This window comes from Gossypium hirsutum, chromosome D08, assembly GCF_007990345.1.
Source record: "Gossypium hirsutum isolate 1008001.06 chromosome D08, Gossypium_hirsutum_v2.1, whole genome shotgun sequence".
Lineage (NCBI taxonomy): Eukaryota > Viridiplantae > Streptophyta > Magnoliopsida > Malvales > Malvaceae > Gossypium > Gossypium hirsutum.
The window spans coordinates 49,846,870-49,867,801 of NC_053444.1; the positions used below are offsets into that span (position 1 = coordinate 49,846,870).

Sequence of the window (20,932 nt, forward strand, 5' to 3'; positions counted from 1 at the left end):
AATCTCCCACTTGGACCACATATATATACTAATTATTCTATAATTACATGTCATTATATAACCTTATGAGCTCAAAAATTTTACTATCATATCCAAAAGGTATTCCAAATAATCTCATCTATTAATTATGCTAACATAGAACCAAGGCGACTTTTGTTACATATATCGTAACTAAATCCATCTCTGATTACGTATATTAACACAAACAAATGACATGGATCAAGTATAGATGTGTAGCATGGAAATTACATGCAATATGATCTAAACATGTCTATTTCCAACTGGTCCTCTTTAAACTCAAGTAAGGTCAGTATCAAAATAACAAACAGAGTGAATAAACTAAATACTTTATTTCTGATCAGAAAATAACTAAATACATAAATGTCTGAAAACAAAAATAAAATAAATAAAATATAAACTCCCACTAAATCATGATATCCTCAAACAATGTAACACTCATGTGAGCAGTGTGCTCATGAAAGACCTTGGGTGGTAAACCTTTTGTGAGCGGATCCGCTATCATGGAGTTTGTCCCTATGTGCTCTATGGATATTTAACCATTTTGCATTCTTTCTTTCACAACTAGGAACTTTATGTTAATATGCTTTGACTTAGATGAACCCCTTGTTGTTATTAGAATACAACACTGCCGATTTATTGTCACAAAATAATTTGAGTGGTCTTTCTACATTCTCCAAAATACGTAACTCTGTGACAAAGTTCCGCAACCATATTCCATGGTTTGATTCCTCATAACATGCTACAAACTCTGCTGCCATAGTGGACGAAGCTATAAGTGTCTGTTTGACACTTTTCCAAGATATAGCTCCTCCAGCTAACAAGTAAATATAGCTTGATGTAGATTTCCTACTATCTTGGCACCCAGCGAAATCAGAAGCAGAATACCCTACGACCTCCAAAAGGTCTGATATCTTATAAGTAAGCATGTAATCTTTTGTTCTTTGAAGATATCTCATAACCTTTTTGACTGCTATCCAATGGTCTATACCAGGGTTGCTTAAATATCTGTCAAACATCCCAACAATGTACGTAATATCCGGACGCGTACATACTTGAGCATACATTAAACTCCCAACAACTGATGCATGGGAATCTTTTGCAATTCTTGAATTTCAAGGTTAATTTTAGAGCATTGAGTAAGACTAAATTTGTCTCCTTTAACGACAGGGGTGTCACCTGGTCTAAAACTTTGCATGCCAAACCTTTTGAGTACTTTATCGATATAGCTCTTTTGTGATAATCCAAGTATACCTTGAGATCGATCTTAATGTATCTAAATTCCTAAAACAAAATAGGCGTCCCAAGATTTTTCATTTCAAAATGCTTAAATAAAAATCTCTTAATTCGTACAATAAGCCTATATTATTAGCGGCAAGCAAAATGTCATCGACATATAGAACCAGAAATATGTAATTACTCCCATTGAATTTGTGATACACACAATCATCAACAATATTCATCTCAAAATCGAACAAAATAATTATTTGATAAAACTTGTGGTACTATTGACGGGAAGCTTGTTTGAGTCCATAGATGGATTTTGTCAATTTGCAAACTATATTCTTTGAGTCTTCCGATTCAAAATTTTTTGGTTGTACTATATAAATTATTTCTTCAATGTCGCCATTAAGAAACACAGTCTTAACATCCATCTGATGTAACTCAAGATCAAAATGAGCAACAAGCGCCATGATTATCTTGAAAGAGTCTTTCGATGAAACTGGAGAGAAAGTCTCTGTAAAATTAATGCATTCTTTCTTAGTATATCCTTTAGCTACAAGACGCGCCTTATGCCTCTCCACATTACCATTTGCATCCCTCTTGGTTTTAAATATCTATTTACAACCAATTAGTTTTGCACTTTCAGGTAATGGGACAAGTTCCCAAACTTTATTTTCTTGCATAGACTTATACTCATCTTTCAAGGCATCAATCCACTTTTGGGAATTAAAATTTTTCATGGCCTGATAAAAAGTTGATTGGATCATCTTCCATCATATTATCATCCTCATATTCTTGGAGAAATACAACATAATCATCTAGAATAGCATTTCTCCTTTCTCTTGTGGACCTCCTTAATGGCACTTGTTCTTGAGGTTGTTGAGTTTGTTCTTCTGAAATAATTACCTCATCTTGAATAGGGAGTTGTTCAACATTGTCTTGTTGAGGTTCTGGATTCACTTCTTGATCAATGATAGGTATGAGAACTTGAACATTGTCAAAAGTGATAGTAGGAACTGAGTTAGAATCCAATTCCTCCTCAAAAATAATGTCTCTAACCTTATTTCTCCCCTTAAACTCAACATTCTCAAAAAATGTTCTTGTTCCCGTTTCAAAAATATTCTTCATTATGGGATCATAAAACTTATAGCCCCTAAATTGCTCAGAATAACTAATAAAGTAGCTACTCACTATTTTGGAGTCTAATTTCTTTTCATATGGCCTATAAGGCGTTGCCTCAGCTGGACATCCCCAAATGTGAAAGTGCTTTAGACTAGGCTTTTGACCTGTCCAAAGCTCATAAGGTGTTTTTGCAACTATTTTATTAGGTACTTTATTCAAAATGTAAGTTGATGTCTTTAATGCTTCCCCCAAGAGGGACTCAAGTAAGGTAGAACGAGCAACCATGATCCTTACCATATCCTTATGAGTCATGTTTCGTCTTTCAGCTACACTATTCATACTCGGTGATCCTAGCATGGTGTACTGTGGGACAAATGCCGCATTCTTCTAGGAATTTCACAAATGGTTCTGGACATTGTTCACTTGAGCCATCATATCTACCGTAGTACTCACCACCACAATCAAATCTGACATTTTTAATCCTTTTGTTGAGTTGATTCTCAACTTCAGCTTTATAAGCTTTGAACACGTCCAGAGACTGAGATTTCTCATGAATGAGATATAGGTGCCCATAACGTGAGTAATCGTCTATGAATGTTATGAAATATTGTTGACCATTCCAAGATACTGTAGGGAATGACCAACAAATATCTGTATGAATTAATTCTAAAACGTTCGAAGATCTGTTGGCACCCAATCTCTTGGTTTTGGTCTGTTTTCCTTAAATGCAATCGACACAGACATCAAAGTCTGTGAAGTTAAAACACTCTAAAATACCATCAGACACAAGGCGTTCAACTCTAACTTTTGATATATGACCTAAGCGCTTATGCCATAATGATGCTGAATTTTCCTTATTTAATTTGCGTTTAATACCATGTGATTCCACATGCAAGGTTTCATTATAGAATGTAATTGTTTCTAGCAAATAAAGGTTGTCATAAGTATTTAAATAACTAGTTCCAACAACATTTAAATTTAAAGACAAATTAAATTGATTGTTTCCAAATGAACAATAATATCTAAATTCGTCCAACGAAGAAACATAAACTAAATTCCGTCTAAAAGACAATACAATAAAGTGTCTTTTAAATCCAAATAAAAATCAGTTCCTAATAACAACCTAAAACGCTCAATCGTTTCCACTTCTACCGATTTTCCATCGCCCACGAAGATATGTCTTTCACCATCACTTGACTTTCGGTAACTCAAGTAAACCTGCATAGAAACACTTATGTGAGTAGTAGCACCAAAATCTATCCACCAAGTGTTTCTAGGTACTAAAGCTAAATTAATCTCAGAACAGACGAAATTAAGAATTATACATTTCTTTGCATGCCAAGCATGATATTTGGTACAATCTTTCTTTACGTGTCCAAACTTGTTACAAAAGAAACAAATCTCTATAGCTTGCTATTGTTTTTTTTTTAGCTGAACCCTTAGCAGTTTCATTCTGATATTTTCCTTTTTTTACCTTTGTCTTTAGGGGTATTGGCCAAATGAGCATTTTCAGACTTATCACGCTTCAACCTTTCTTCCTCTTGAACACAATGAGAAATGATCTCATTTAGAGTCCATTTTTCCTTTTGACAGTTATAACTAATTTTAAATTGATTAAAATGTGCAGAAAGCGATACCAAAACCATAAGAACAAGTAATTCCTCAGAAAGCTCTATCTTAAGTGCCTTAAGTCTTGAAGCAATATGTAACATCTCCATAATGTACTCCCTTACGTTTCCTTGACCCTTATACTTCATAGACATCAAAGAAGTAAGAAGTGATGTCATCTCAATTTTATCATTTTTAGCAAAACATTTCTCAATTTCATCAAGGAAACCTTTGACTTGAGTAATCTCTTCAGATTCTGTACCTCTAAAGGCTTCTAGAATGCTGTGTTTCATGATCATTAGACTCATGCAATTTGAACGATCCCACCTCTCAAGATCCCTCTTAACATCAGGGGTGCTTTCCGCAGTGAGAGGTGCAGGTTGTTCATCCTTTAATGCAAGGTCTATGTCTATACATGCAAGCACTATAAGTGTCTTTTCCATTCCTTAAAATTAGTCCCATTAAGCATGGGTATAGAATTTATATTAGCAGATATTGTGGTAGCAGAATATGAATTAGTTGAATGTAGAACAAATAAAAACAAGGTCACATAAATATTCATAAGGAAACAATAAATTCAAGATAATGGCTAATCCCATCTCAAGATACCAAGCAGAACATTAATATCAAGTCTTTAGACAGTAATATTAATAGTAAGTGATACTCTTGTTGTAGCAATCAAATATTGACAATAAATAATGTCAAACAATTAATTAATCTTTGGACTAACTTATTGCTCACATAAAATACATTATAATTGTCACACATTTATCACCACAGATGTCATTGAAATTCTGTCAAATATTAACTTACCTTCGGGTCAATCAATAAACGCATGAATCACAAAAACATATAATCATCTTGATATTTCAAATAAACTAATCTACACAAAAGAGGTCACTTTGGCGACATTTTGTTTCAACTAATCTATTTAAAATATTAGACATCCTTAATTAAAAGCCAAAATCTGAATTTATTTGTTTCAAAATATTTACCGTAATTTCATCTTTCAATCAAATTAAAAGATAATCATATATATTTATATAATTTTCCAAAACAAGAGGCATTAAACCAATCAAAACATGCATATATTATATATTTATATATAAATGAAATATACGAAACTGTGAACTTCTTTTCCATTTATTTTTTAACTAAATGTCGTATAGGTTTATTTATTCATTTAATAGAAATTGAAACATAGGACTACGAAGAATGAATTTTTTTTTTTGAATTTAACATGATTATTCACTGAAGTAAAATATTTCAAACTTTATAATTAAATTCATCAATTTGAAAATCACCTAAATTAAAAATTAAAATAAAACCCTAAAATTTTAATATGAATTCAATATAATCAAAATCTAAAAAAAAAAGACTTTAATATAAACCTTCAAAGATCAACATATATATACGAAATATAAAACCCATAAAATTTCATGAATCAATCATTCAAATGAAGAACCTTAATCAATTCCCAATTATTTGATATGCTCGAGGCTTGAATGCCACTTGTTAGAATTATGAATTAAGATATGATATAAAACTTAATAAATCATAAATCAGGATCTTGTCATGTCAAATCATTAAGAACAAAACAAGAATAAAATTAGATGTGGAAACATACCTAATCCTTAAAATCCTTGAAGTTTTTCCAGATCTGGGAATTTGATTTTTCAAATTAGCACACAAGAAATTGAGATAATATTTGCTCTCTCTTTCTTAAGGATGAGATATTAGAAAAGATATCTTGTATATAATTTGGAGACCATAACCCTAATATTTATAATATTGTCATATTAGTTCTAATTCTTAATTAGCGCATCATTAATTAGAATTTGATTAGAACTCAATTACTAGAGTATCTACACATATTTGACTCATACTTTATTTAATAATTAAAGCCCAATAAAACATTAACTAAATTAGATCACTTTTAATTTGAACTAACCTATCATGATAGTAAATAATAATAGCATGTAATTATCCTTATTATATATGTGATGTCCATATTTTCTAACATGTTCTTCATAGGATAAATCGTGGCAACCAACCATTTTCGTATTAAAGGCCGAAAAGAATTATATGGCCCAACTATACGAAATTTTGACTATGTCACTTGGGCTCCAAAATTATCCTTGAAAAATAAAAAGATTGTGATTACTTCATATGCGCCAAGCAAGAATTCTAAAAAGGCATGCCCAATTGGTTCCTCCCTCATGAATCGTAGTATTACCCTCACATTAAAAAGAATCCAATCATAGTATTAAAATTCATATTTTAACAAAACCAGAATTGAACAATTTTATTTAACTAAACTAAAAAAACATCTTTAAAATAAAATGATGAATATTTTTTAACGGCTTTCAAAATAAATGGTAAATTTTCGATAAAAGTTAAATTATAATTTTATATAAAAAAAAGACCTTGATTTATAGAAAAATTAATATACCTCGAGTAAACTGAGTGAAAGTTTTTAACAATAATCAAAGTCGTGATAACCCGCCCATTTAAGAGGTGTAGCTAGTGGGCTATGACCCCTTATTCCTCAAAACATGGATTGCATATAGATAGGGAACCAACCAATCCTAATCCTCCTTCAAAAATCTTATCCACCTGTCCATCACTCCATTCGTCTGCCACCAAAACGTCACCCACACTAATAATACCATTTTTTTATTATTACTTTTAGGTAATTCAAAAATTCAGACAAAAATAAATTAGAAAACGAAATTTTTTTAAGAAGAGCTTTTTCTTTTTTTTTTTTTTGAAAGCAAGGAAGAATACTACTGTGAAATAAGGCAGCAAAAGGAAAGGAAAGGATAGGATTTGTAGCGTTCAAGAGGGCGCTTATCTATCTCAGAAATAGCAATAATTAATTTTTGAGGAAAAAATGGCGGCAGCAGCAGCATCAGCTTCCATGTCGGCCACCGCCGTGTTGATTCCTCGTGTTCCTGCAGCCGTTAGAACAACCCGCTGTTCCGCCTTGCCGCCTCTCCCTCCTCGCGTTTCCACCTCTTCCTTTTCCTCGTCCGTTAAGCTAACTCCAGGTACTGCTGTTAACATTCCCCCTTTTAACGCCTCACTTCACTTGCCTGCTCTTCCTTTTGTTTGATTTTATTGAATGAAAATGAAAGCTTAATGGTCATATAAGTTAAGAGTTCACTTTTATATCCGGTTCTTCCAAACACCATATTCGGAATTGAGACTGGTTTTTTGGGAAATGAAATCATTGGTGGTGGGTGTAGGATCAGAAACGTTAGAGTGGTGACAATCACACGTGTTAAGAGTAGTTGCAGTAAACTAATTATGGAGGCTTTGTCTGATAAAAATGGGTCAATCTTTTGGACGATCATATGGCAGTTGGGACCCCAAATTTCAAATGGGGATGAATTGGTGCCAATTCAAGTATGGGATAGAATGCAAGTAACAACTCTGGATGAATGTCGGACATGTTCGTATAACATGAATAGATAGGTAAAACAACTATGAAGTGGTCTAATATATAGCGCTCTTCCTTTATAATGCCACAACAACAAATAGTTTTTATTTGGTTCTCTGTCATAGTATATGCATTTCTTAGAAAGACTTTGAGCTACGTATTCCTTGGCCTTCTATTTACCCTGTTGTTTTGGGTACAGAATCCCGGAGGTTTCCTTTTCTCCAAACAAAAGCAACAGAGGACACCTCTGTCGATACCGGGGAGCTTTTTGATGACTTGAAAGAAAAGGTGCGAAAATGGTGGCCTGCACATAATCAATTTCTTGCTCTTTTAACTTGCTGAACTGAGTGCCTGACTTGGCTTTTTTCGTGGTTTTCTAGTGGGATAAAGTTGAGAACAAGACCACGGTTCTTCTTTATGGTGGTGGGGCAATAGTTGCCGTTTGGCTATCATCTATTCTTGTTAGTGCCATTAACTCAGTGCCTTTGGTAAGTGAAACTCTTCATGCTACACTTTCTAACTTGTTTTATATGCTAATCCTATCTGAAATCAATGCATTTCTGTGCTTATCAGCTTCCAAAGATAATGGAGTTGGTTGGACTCGGATATTCAGGATGGTTTGTCTATAGATACCTTCTCTTCAAGGTAAGATTTCAGTCAAAAAATATAACGTCCCATGAATTTTGTGTGTGGAATAATCCGAGTTCTTTATGGGTGAGCCACATCATTTAAACACTTGCAAATTGTTCAACTTGATAACTCTAAAGGGAAATTTACAAATGCATGAAGAGACAATGATGTATTTGATGGTTTTGAATCAGCATTTTTTAGTTGCAAGTGCTCACTTTGAACTCTTAAATCTAGCTTATATATTAGAGGTGGTGTTCAACTTAAAAGGGTGGATTAATTTACGATTAAAATCAAATTGGTTATCAGACTATAGTATCCGATCATATATATGAACACTAAAAGCCGTGTGCTAACAACATGCGTATTACCTCAGTCAAGCAGGAAAGAACTAGCTACGGATATTGAGGCACTGAAGAAGAAGATTGCTGGAACTGAATAGATGTACAGGATTGGCAATGGCATGCTAATCTGGCCTTCTTGTATCCTGTAAAAGAGACATCTTTATCCTGTAATTGTAGGGATTCCTTGTATGAATTCTTGTCACCTTTATATTTCCCCTGTTCCTGGAATAAAACTTGTCAATTTTATGCGCATGCCTCTAGTTTTCCTACTACATATAAATGCCATGTTTAGTGCAGAGATATCCCATTTCTTCCATTAAAATGTACATTGACTCGCCCTTTTATCATGTCAAGGTTCATCAACTGTGCAGAAACAAAGCAACAAATTCGAGCATGCAAATTGCCAACACTTCTTAATATCTCTCAAGAAACCATAGTTAAATTGCAACTCTTTTCCTATACAACAGAGGAGTCACCTGAATGTCATTCTAAAGCTGGAGAAGCTTTCTAGAGGTAGAGGAACCAATATATAACATTCATAGCTAATTAATATTAACCAGCTGCCACCACATTCAATACCCAGATTGATATCATACTTGAGACTCACATCAGCACACAACTCTGCATCCCCCCCCCCCAAAAGTAACCATATCCAACGCATATTTGGACATTGATATTAGGAATAGGATCCTCTAAATATATGAAAAATTTTCAAAACAACTGAGTATACCCATATCCGGCACTCACCACCTAATCCTAATAAACATAACATAGACCATAATACATGAAATTGTCACCTATCATCTTGGTTATGGTCAAACAATGGTAATTAATGCCTTCCAGTAACAGCAATGGTTCTGGCTACAAAAAGCCAGAAACCAATTTTCTTCAATTTTCATACAACAATAAAAATCTAACACAAAGAAGAAAACATTGAAATCAAAACCATAATATTCCCACAAAACTTTGAAATCAAAGCCACCCTGCAATCAAATAGAACTCCCCAATGGAATAAAGGACTCAGACCACAACCATAATCAAAATCTTAACTAATTCTCAAAAGAAAATGATAACATGAAAGCAAATAAAACAAAATCCGCCAGCCAAACTCAAAAATCAACCCATACTAAATTGCAATATTCAGAAATGAGGACAAAATATGAAAACCCATGTCAAATTTAAAGAGAAAACAATGCCATTAACATAATAAAAGGTAAATCCATGTGTAATAACATAAATCCAGCATCCATTGTGCTTAATAAAGCATGACCATACGCCAAATATCACCACCATATCTTAAAATAAATTCAAAAATGACAAAAAAGAGAAGAGAAATTTAAATCTTATCGATGTCCTCATCCTCGAACTCGATGTAATCATCGCCTGCACCATCATCTTCCTCATCAATGCCGCCAGCAATCCCTTCATTCAACCTGGTATTCTCGGGTAGCTCACCGTAAGCTTTGAGAAGCCTTGCTTCATCGGGCATGTATTTCAAGATGACGTCAGCCTTGTCATCTTGATAATCCCTAAGGCCGACGAGGATGATGTCGCCGGCGGCGATCCAGACCTTCTTGTGCATCTTCCCCCGGATGTGGCAGAGGCGCTTGGTGCCGTCGATGCACATAGCTTCGCAGCGGCCGTTACCCAACATGCGTGAGACTTGGGCGTATTCTTGGCCATCTTCTTTGAAGATAAGCTCACGTTTCTCGTCATCGGCCTCGTTCTTTCCCCTCTTACGGTTCTTTCCTCCCTTTCCTTTGTTCTTCGGCATCTTTGGTTCTTCGCAAAGATTGCTCTTCCCCCTTCTTCAGATGGAAAAGTAAACCCTAACTCGTTTTTCTATTTTTAATTTTAATTTGAAGATTCTTCTTTTTCTTTTCAATAATTTTTGGCTTTATTCACGTTTTAGCCCCCAAACTATTCCCATTTTCCCACATTGATACCTAAAGTTTTGTTGATCCCATATCGGTACCTCAACTTTACTTCTGTTAAGATTTCCACTACAAATGCCAAACGGCGTTTAAAAAAAATTAGATGCCCAATCAGATTTAGACACGTATTTTTGGGGTTTTGTTAAATAAATTTTTTAAACAACAAATAAAAAAAGAAATTATTTAATTTTATATTTTTTATCATTACTTCTTCTGCCCTTTTCTCTCAAGAACCAAAATGCTCTGCCCTCTCTCTAAAACTCGAAGTTCGTTTTTTCATGTTCTAAATCTGAAATCGGTTTCATCAAAATAAAATTTGCAAGCTAACTTTCTCCGATCTCTCTCTTCCACCGTCGGATCAACCCCCATTTTCGGTATATTGCTCGTCTGCCCTTAAATATTCATTCCACCGTTTGAATCTTCCAACCAAACTCCAAACTACCTTAAAAGAATCTGAAACTAAACCCATTTTAAATGTTGATTTTGCCTGGGTTTGGGAATTGTATGGGGTTTGTTGTAGATGTTGAACTTGAAAGGGTGGTAAGGGATTTGTTGTTCGTTCAAAAGAAAAAAAAGGTAGGGGGTTGCTGTTAGTGATAATGGTGATGAGGAATGAAGTAATGAGTTGTAATGAAGAAGTAGAAATAGAAGATGAACCCGTAATTTTTTGGATTTTTTAATTTAAAACATTTAATTATTTAATGGAATTAGTGGGTTTCAATTTTTTGGTGTTGAGATGATGAAATTGAGGATGAACAATTACCAGATCAATCTTTTTTTTAATTAAAAAATTTTAATTATATTTTTTTTGGATTTTCGAAATTTTCATATATTTATTTTTATTTAAGGTTATGTATATATTTAATAAAAGTTATACTATTTATAATAGAAAAACGAGTGGCGCAATCTGATTGGGTTTCGATTTTTTTAACGCGGTTTGCTTTAATTTTTCCTCTTCTTTCTTGATCAATAATATTTAGAATGCCCTCAATTTTTATCTTTGTTTCTATTTAGTTAAAATCTTCTACTCTTCATAAAATTAAAATTTAATCTTATAATTTTATTTTTAGAATTTAGTTTCTCTATTTTTTAAATTTCAAAATCTATGTTCAACTATTAACACTATTTAAATTATTTTTGCTAAATTCAAGTTTATTACGATGTTATTTTTTTAGTTACTTTATTACTAAGTGAGTATCTCTTTTTTATTTCAAAATGTCACACAAACAAATTTAACAAAAAAATTAACAATGTTAACGATTGGACCTTAATTTTAAATTTTAAAAAATAAAAAACTAAATTCCAATAAATAAAAATATAAGGATTAAATTCTAAATTTGTGAATAGTATAAGAACCTATAACATATTTTAATCTCATATTTATAATAGAGAAGTCGCTCACTTGCATAATTTACCAACTAAATTATTTTTACTTTTTATTTTTATATGTTAATTTGTCCGTTTAAAAAATGGGTAAGATTTTGAACAAAAGTTTTCAAAGTTGAAGTTTATGTTATAGGGATAGAACTTTAGTCTAACAAACCATACAGTCTTAGGCAATAACTTTGTTTCAAATTCACCTAAGTTAGCCTAACTCTTAAAAAGTGAGAATTCACAAATAAATTAGCAAAAGCAACTCTCAAGCAAAGAAACAACAAATGGATAGAAAATGACACAAGAAAACAAATGCACACCAAATATTTTAATAAATGCTCTCAAAGTATTTGATTACTCTTCAATGGGATGATTACAAATGAGGAGGAAGACTTCTATTTTTAGTTGAGCTCCTTCGATCCAATTATACAATCTAAATTACATCAACTACTAAGATTAATGTCTATTTACAATATAAGAATCTTAAAGGATTTAAACACCATACAATCTTATCCCTTTAGAATTACAATATTTACATTGGTAACTCTAATTTTCTAGAGTGTTTCACTAGGCCATCAAGGCTTCAAAGTAAATGAGCATCTCTTTATGTTTCACGAATCAGACCATTCCAAAAGTGGGTTAAATGAGCTCAAATTGATTAGTTGACCTCATTAGGCAATTTTGTGTCCACTAGTCACGAGCTTTGATTTGTTGCCTGTGACATTCTCCTCCACCCATTCTTGCGACGCCCTTGTCACGTACTCGAAAAAATGATGGTTGAACTCATCTCGGAACTGTCACAATGCCTCAACTAATTCCCAACTAGTCACTTTGTCAGGTAGTTCCCTCCCTTGAAACATTTGCCCCAACTTATATCTAACTCACACTGTTTTTCCCCTTTATACATCTCAGTCGAAGAGTCCACTCTTACTTACCCTTATTGTGACCTTGATTGAGATCCCCTTGATGTTCACAGAAAGGCTTTGGCATGCCCACATTGAACATTGGGTTAACCTTGAATATTGTCACTAATTCTAGTTTATAAGACACTCGACTTATCTACTTCTAAACTCTGAAAAGGCCTTTGTGTCATTGCTAAATCAATGTTAAGCGCTAATGTAAAAAACTAGAAAATTGTTTGAGATGTACCTCACTAATCACATTTAGTTGATTTAACTCTCCAGTTTGCGTTACTTCTTTACCCATAATGTTTGATGCAAAATATAAGTGGTAGCCCCATTGATAACTCAACAAACTTTTAAAATTACACAATGTGTAAACATTAAGGGTTAATTTTTTTTAAAATTAAGGCTAAATTAACACAATGTATAAATGTTAAGGGTTAAAGTTACTATTATGTCAATTTTAAAAGCTATCACATCATCTTTCTATTAACTATTTAACGACTGGTGGAAAAAAACGAATTATTGAATACTATTTTGTAACTTTTTATGGTTAGGCAACTAAAAAATAAACTTATCAATAGTTGGGTGACCACAAGTATAGTTTACCCGAAAACATAAAACTTTTTTCAAATATAAGTACCACATTAAAAAAACTATCAAGCTTAGGTGTCAAATGATATATTAAGCCTTTAAAAATTTAAGTCTAATAATTAACATTTTTAAAATTATTCCATTAAATTCACAAGTGCAATATTTTGAAAAAAAAAACTTAATAATCAAATGAGATTATAAGGAGTTAAAATTTTAAAAATAATTAACCATATTAATAAATAGAGTTACATTTTTAAATTTAAAAATAAATTTACAGGACTTAGACGCATATTTTAAGCAACATCATTTAGATAAAAAAGAAAGTCCAAAACTTGATGCCAATTTTTCATTTTCATGGTGTCAATTATTAATATTTGTTGAGCTGGTCAGCTACTACAATTTATATGCAACACATCATCAATTCTTTACAAAATTAAAATTAAATTAAGCTTATTAGTAAAATAAATAAAGAATAGAAATACTGTTTGATTAGTTCTTGCTTAGGTGGTTAATAAATAAAACAAGAATAAAAACCTTTTGAGTTGACTCAATGCAATACAATGTAGTTGGAGTGGATTTTCAAGTTTCTTACTCGTATATGGAGTGTTTTAAAGAAAGAAGAAAACGGAGCTCCCTTCACTCCAATACCAAAAAGATGAAGGCAACAACGTCTCCTAGTTCATGCAAACCCTCAGCTGCGAACCCCTCGAGCCCATTTTTACGCATCCAAGGGCATCCATGAACTAGCAGCCGTAGCCTACCGTCATTTCCCTTTAGGTTTGGAGTTCAGAGAGCCCCGTCTAAACCTTCAACAACAGTAAGTGCTATATCTGTAGAAGATTGTGAGAGTAAAGGGATAATTGGGGTTCCTTTTATAGACCTAAACATGAGGAATAAGAAGCAATCTGGGCCGTCCAATTATTAATTTACACACAAATCATGGGGGAGGAATATAAGAGATTTTCTTGTCCATGAATTGATTAAGGCGAAATTATTATTATTTTGAATTAATTAAGACGGAATTATATGTAGTGATAATGCGGTATCTTTTTAATCATGATAACTTATTCTTATTGGTCGGCGTGACCTTTTTTTTCTTTTGCTATAATTTACTTCTTAATTATGAATTACGATATGTTTGATTCGATTGTTTTTTTAGGGTTTTTTTTTTGAATTATTTATTGATTTTAGTTTTTTTATATTATTTATTTTGACAATTTTTTTTATTTCTTTTAGATATTATTTAATAAAGTTTTAAAATTTTTATAATAAGTAATTTTAAAGTATATAATTGTTCAAGTGAATTAAAAATAATCAATAATTTTTATATTATATTTTTTAAAAATAATTTTTTATATAGGAAATATAAGTTATTTTTATTATTTTAAATATAAAATATTTATTTTCAAATCATAAAAAAAATTAAAATTAACTACAAGTTAAATATAAATAACATCCTTAATTTGAATTGATTGGAATTTTTTCCTTAACCCTAATTATGATTAGTAGAATTTTTGAGAGTAATTTTCCTCTTCAACCGAGATGACTGCTTTACATTCCTTAATTTATTTACATGAATAAATTAAATTAAATGGTAAATTGTTGTTTCAATCACTACGGATTAGAACAGAATGAATATTCATCACCATGTCCATAGTAAAATATATTCTTTAGCAGCTGGTTGCTTTCCAGAATGGTCCACTACATATAAAGATGAACAATAATGTTAGACAAATCGCTTGGAAGAAAAAAAGGTTCAGGTGCCATAATATTTTTAATTTCGTTACCAGTCCAAGCAATTTTATTAAGCAGCTAACTATGAAGGTGCTCCCCTTTCACTTCATCAATAATGGATTTAAAGCACCAATGCTATTTAAAAAAAAAAAAAGTGTTATGGTGGATGCTGGGGTCATTTCTGGGTAAGGTAAAGTCCTTCCTTTTCAATTGGATTCTGGGTTTTTTTATATACATACACAAACATCATGTTCATATTCTGAACTGCTTTTGGCTTTGTTTAATGGCTATGAAAGTACGCTTATGTAGATAATGCGATCACTCACGTCGGCCATCCAAATCAAAACATATTTCACAGTCAAAAAGCAAACATATGTACTAATCAGAGTTGGTTTAATAGATGCTGCACTGAACGTATATCTAATAATTTAGTGTGAAACTAGCACAAATGTTGGCTATCATTTGAGAGATGAAAATAATTGTAATAAGGCAATTCTAGAAACAATCTTTGAATTGAAACTATTTCTGGCCTTTTCTAGTGATTTTGCTTTCAATGGATTCTTTTGGCAGTTTCAGAGAAGAATCGGATTTTCCCAACTCCGGATGTTTCAACTTCGATACCCATTGTTGAACAGGACTAGCTTGGCCATTGTCTACTGATTGAGTAACGCGTGAATCTTCCTTGAATCCATTCTCGGGGTGAACCTTGTCATCGACTTTCCCTCGCAAACGATGCAGTTTACGGCCCTTGCTGCCTTCCCGAGACCTTAACTTTGCGGTTTTATTAAGTTCATAACGGTGTTTGTCTCCATCACTAACAGCTTCGTTTAATGGAAAGGACTCTAAAGAATGTATGCGTGAGCCGTTCTCCTTAAGGTCACCTATTCTCTCGATTCGATCAAGCATTTAGCTTCCACAAAAGTTTGCATATCGAGTCTTAACTTATCAACAATCGTATCCTTTTCTGCAGGCTTCAGTTGCATCCGCTCATCAAGCCATGCCTCTGAAACATGGAGAATTAGCCGGTCATGGTTTTCCCCATCGACCCCATGTTTCTGCTTTATGCATTGAACCTCCTCTTCATATTCTCTTATTCCTCTAGCAAATTCATCACACAGATCCTCCATTAGAATTCGTGCTTTCCTTTCTCTCTCGAGCTCTTTCAATGCATTGGCGAAACATGATTTTACCTCGGAGTGTTCTTGAGCTAGCTTGCGGTGCAAGCTTTCGGATTGCTTTCTTAACTTCCTCTCATCACTTAGTGATTGAATGGCAACTTCGATTCTATCTTTCTCCTTGTTCTTCATAACAAGTTTGTCTTGCTGCAACACTTTGATCCGAGCCCGAGAACTATCGATTTCTGTTTTCAAAGCCTTAACCAATGACATGTTGGACACATGCTGTTCTTCGAGTGCCCAGATTCGGTCGAACACCTTGAGTAACTCCGATGATGTCTTAAGCCTATAACCAGATCCTCCTAAAGAAGTACATTACGTGATTGCAGGGTTATAAGATGCCACCTGCAGAGAAATCAAAATATAAACATATCAGCCAATACATTTGCAGTAAAGTAATATGATTTGATAATCATTAAAAAAGGGAAAACGAAACAGATAATTATATAGAGATTAGTGGGGATAGATGTTGACCACTGATGGGGATACAGGGCTTAAAAAACCGTGCCCACTTCTTTCAACTGATGCTGCATTATGCCTCCTCAAGCTACTTGGCTGGCATGATATTCAGGGTAAAACATTAAGCAAAGCCTCGGATTCACATCAAAGTGAAAACATATGCCCGAAGAACCATTAGTAAAACTTCAAACAAAAAAGCTTGAAACTTTTAAAAACAACAAAACGCTTTTCTATTTGGTCTTTACTCATAAAGAAAGAAAGCGAGTGCCAACCTGATGAAGAGGATGATAAGCATCAGCATGAAAACCCTTATCCTGAATGTTGACACCATTTTTTTGGATGAAAAACGGGGTCGATTTGGGTTTTGAAAAATGAAACGAAAACGGGAGTCGCCACCAATCCTTTTTTTATGAGGTGTGATTGGATTACCTCGAAAAGTGGTTGTTTTTAATAAACGGTTTGATTTTATTGACACAACAAGTTTGGTCCACGAAATTCAGAAAAATGGGTTCGGGAGTCGGTTACGCACGAGGAAGGATTAGCACCCTCGATACGCCCAAAATTGGTACCTAGTTGATTACTTAATGTCTTAATGTCGAAAATTGAGAACTTTGAAGAATTTTAAAAATACGATCATTATATCAAAACGTTGAAAATTTTCAAGAAAAGGGGCATATTTCACGTTATTCGAGAAAAAAAATCATATCCAGTAAGTTAGGACACAATATCTTGAATTCCCGATACGCGAATGAAAAATGCTTATTTAAAAAAATATTTAACTATCTTAGGTTAAAAAGGGATCACGACCAGTAAGTTAGGACACGATCCTTTTTTAATTCTCGATATCGTTTAAAACTTGAGTTTGAAAAGATTCGTGTAATGAAGTTTAAAAGAATATTCAATTGATTAAATCAAATGAAAAAATCGCAACCCAATACGTTAGGGCACAATTTATCAAAATATTAAACATTGAATATTACATTTATTTCGAAAAATCCTCGTTTCGAGAAAACAACGCATTACACCCAATGCGTTAGGACACAACGTATTGAATTCCCGATAACAAGCTTTTTATCATTTTTAAAAGAGTAATCTCGATTATTTAAGTTCAACGAAGAAAGTCGGAACCTAATACGTTAGGGTTCGATTCTCTCGAAGATCCAAAATACCGAATATTACTTATATTTTTAAAATTTCTTTCTTAAAATCTAAATAAAAATGGGTGTAATGGAATAACAATGATAATGATGTAAGTAAAAATAATACAAGCAAAAACAAAAGATAAATAAATAAGAAGTCACATGTATATAAATAAAATCAATCACATATGTACAATAACGAGCAATAAACAAATTAAAATTCTAAAGCATAATAAATAATAATAACGGACATGTAAATAAATAAATAAATGAAGAAAATAAATAAAAGATATACACATATGAATTATAAAATATAAAAATATAAGTATTTATACATATATATATATAAGTTATAAAATACAAAAATATATATAGAATATAAGTATGTACATTATAAAAAGTTTGTATGTACGAGCAAGTATGCATTTTAAAAAATATGTGTATATATACATATTTTGGAAATTATAAATATAAAAGATACATGTATGTACGTATATGATATAAGAAAATAATAAAAAGGTATACAGATGTATATAGACATAAATATATAAATTATAAAATATAAAAGAATGCGTTTGTATGTATATAAAAATAAGCTAAAAAAAATGTGCGTGCATATGCATATATGTATATGGAATAAAAATAAAGCTAAAATAATATAAAACTAATTAATATATATATATTAACACAATAGTAACGAATAAATAAAAGGAAAATGAAACTACTATTAATAATAATAATAATAAAATTGCTAAAACATGGACTAAATCGAAATAAAAACGAAAATAACGGGCAAATTCGAAATAAAAAATAGAAAAAGGATTAAATTGAACCTAAGGATGAAGTTTCGGGGCGAATTAATAATAAAAAATAAAAGGAAGGACTACCCTGAACGCGCGAATAACATGGAGGGACCGAAAGGGAAATTTTCCCTTCTCCTCCAAAACGACGTCGTTCGAATAGGGACCGAACTGAAATCTCAGAAAATTATGGGGTAAAATTTAAAAATGTAAAACTTGATTAAAAAATATTAACAAAGCGGAAGGACTAGGGTAGTAATTATACCCTAGTCACAAAACACGCGGATCGTCCTGGTAATGGGTCGGGTCACACGCGGGTCAGGGCCAAAACGGCGTCGTTTTGTCACCTGACCCCTAAGGGCAAAATGGCGTCGTTTTCTTCAAGGTATTTAAACCCAAATTTTCCCAAAATCCCTATTTCAGCCACCAGATTTAAAAAAAAAATCCAAAACCTTTCTTTTTCTCTCAAAAACCCGACCCTTGGGTTCTCTTAGCGCCACCGTTGCGCTCACCTCACCGCCACCACCTCCGACGGCCGACGAAGCGCCGGATCGGCGTTTGAAACTCCGCGACAGTGAGTTTTCTCTTTTTTTTTTATATTTTCGTTAAATAAAAATAAAAAGTAAAAACAGTGATAAAAATAAAAAGGAAAGGTTGAAATCAGAAACAAAACTTGGAAATCACCTTTGATTTTTTTTTTTGCTTTTATTTCTGTGAATGTGTTATATGAAAGAAAAGAAAAAGAACCCTCTTTTACAGTGATAAAAAAAACTCCCCCCTTTACTTTACAATCTGTTTCGGCTTTATAACCGAAAAATGAAAAGAAAAATATCTTTTTTTTCTTGTGTTGTCTGTTTCTACTTTTATTGTTTGCAGGTTGGAGACGTGCTGCGGTAGTGGTGACAGAGAGCAGGTGGAGCAGAGGGTAGGTGGCTGAGGTTAGGGGCGCGGCGCTAGAGGCAGAGACTAGGGTTTCATGTTTTGGGCTTAGTGGGCTGCTAGGGTTTTGATAATTGGGCTGATTAGGTTTGAGTTGTAATTGGGTTAGTTTAGGTGGGTATTGGTGCGGGCCCGGGTAAATTTGGGCTTCTACACTGAACATGGTGAGGGCGAAGGTTGGGAGGCAGTTTAGGCATAATGGGGGTGGGGAAAGAGGTTGAAGTTGCCAAAGGTTGACACAGAGTGTTCTAGCGGAAACAGGAGGAGGAGTCAAGTGTTGGGTGGAGTCAAAATGTGGCCACGGCGTTGATGGAGTAGAGGGGCCAGCTCTTTTCCCTACCATCATCCTCCCCATTCTCACCTTTTTCGCCATTGATTTTTGCTTCTCTCCTTTTTTCTATTTTTTCATTATTCTTCATCTCATTGTATCAACTCATTCTCATAGCTATTTGTGGGCTGTTTGTTTCTCTGTTTCCTTTTTTTTTCTTTTTTCCAACCATTAATGGACTTTGGATTCCCTTATTTATTATTGGGCATTGAAGCTTTAACTTAGATTTGTAAATATAAATAATGGAAATTAACCAGTTAAAGTTTTAAGAAAGGGAAAACAATATTCATAAAGTTTTCAATTTGATTTCGAAGGTTTAATATAATTATTAAATACTAAGGTGTAACTCCTACCTTAATTACATTCAATATTCACCCATAAATTCACATTCATTATAGATTCAAATTATATTTATAATAGGTGGGTACCAGTACCATGATTTATTTATATCAATTAAAAATTTAAAGCAAAAATTTTAAAAAGAAGTGAGAGTTGAAATATTTTTGTAGGGTTAACTTTTGTTTGTCTCGTGTTATATTTTAGTTATTTAGGTTATCGTGTTGTAACATTTTAATTACTGAACTGTTAATTACCGTTAACGGTATAATGTAAACTGATGTGCCACGTTAAATCATCATTTCGAATAAAATTTTTAGGTTAAATTATGCAATTGGTCCCTGTATTTTTTTTTGTTTTGAGCAATTTAATTTTTTTACTTTACGTTCTTTTAACTTTCTTTTTCTTTTTCTCTTTATTTTCCATTCTCTTCCGCTTCTGCTTCAGTTTTCCTCCCTTATCCATTTCTTTTAATGTAGCTTTTCTACATTTTCCATTTGTTAAAACTTTTTTATGTTTATGAAATAAAAGAAAAGGCAAAAGTTGAAACCAAAATAAAACTTGCTTTGCATGTTCTCACCCCACAAGTACAAGCCCTCCTCGTCCATCATCGTTTTAACGAATCAATTTGGATCTCTCAATGACCTAGTCTACAAGCTCGCCTCACTCAAAGACCTCGCCAGTCGTGGCTTACGGCAGTCCACCCTCAACAAAGTTTCCCGAGACCATTTCCTCAACCTCCTAACCAATCCCCACAACCACCTTATCTACCTTACCTACAACATTCTTGCCCTCTCAAAACCAAGTTGTTTCACGGATTCTTCAAACAAGCT

At 33.0% G+C, this 20,932-nt stretch overlaps 4 protein-coding genes across 4 annotated transcripts; 1 reads left to right on the forward strand and 3 right to left on the reverse strand.

The window, feature by feature from the left end:
* Positions 1-611: 611 nt before the first annotated feature.
* On the reverse strand, positions 612-1,085 carry LOC121220351 (secreted RxLR effector protein 161-like). Its single transcript, XM_041100039.1, has one exon. It carries the CDS (start codon positions 1,083-1,085, stop codon positions 612-614), a length of 474 nt encoding a protein of 157 aa, XP_040955973.1.
* A 5,411-nt stretch (positions 1,086-6,496) lies between these two features.
* Positions 6,497-8,637, forward strand: LOC107900934 (protein CURVATURE THYLAKOID 1A, chloroplastic). The gene is made up of 5 exons (XM_016826721.2): positions 6,497-7,022; positions 7,614-7,702; positions 7,795-7,902; positions 7,988-8,059; positions 8,418-8,637. Exons 1-5 carry the CDS (start codon positions 6,866-6,868, stop codon positions 8,481-8,483), a joined length of 492 nt encoding a protein of 163 aa, XP_016682210.1. The 5' UTR covers positions 6,497-6,865; the 3' UTR covers positions 8,484-8,637.
* Positions 8,638-9,557: 920 nt separating this feature from the next.
* Positions 9,558-10,982, reverse strand: LOC107900933 (eukaryotic translation initiation factor 1A). Its single transcript, XM_016826720.2, has one exon. The coding sequence runs from the start codon at positions 10,157-10,159 to the stop codon at positions 9,722-9,724; it is 438 nt and encodes a 145-aa protein (XP_016682209.1). The 5' UTR covers positions 10,160-10,982; the 3' UTR covers positions 9,558-9,721.
* Positions 10,983-15,442: 4,460 nt separating this feature from the next.
* On the reverse strand, positions 15,443-19,808 carry LOC107900267 (uncharacterized protein At5g41620-like). Its single transcript, XM_041100040.1, has 4 exons — positions 19,590-19,808; positions 16,602-16,653; positions 15,874-16,400; positions 15,443-15,811 (listed from the first exon to the last, which is right to left on the reverse strand). The coding sequence occupies exons 1-4, from the start codon at positions 19,806-19,808 to the stop codon at positions 15,443-15,445; spliced, it is 1,167 nt and encodes a 388-aa protein (XP_040955974.1).
* Positions 19,809-20,932: the final 1,124 nt, after the last annotated feature.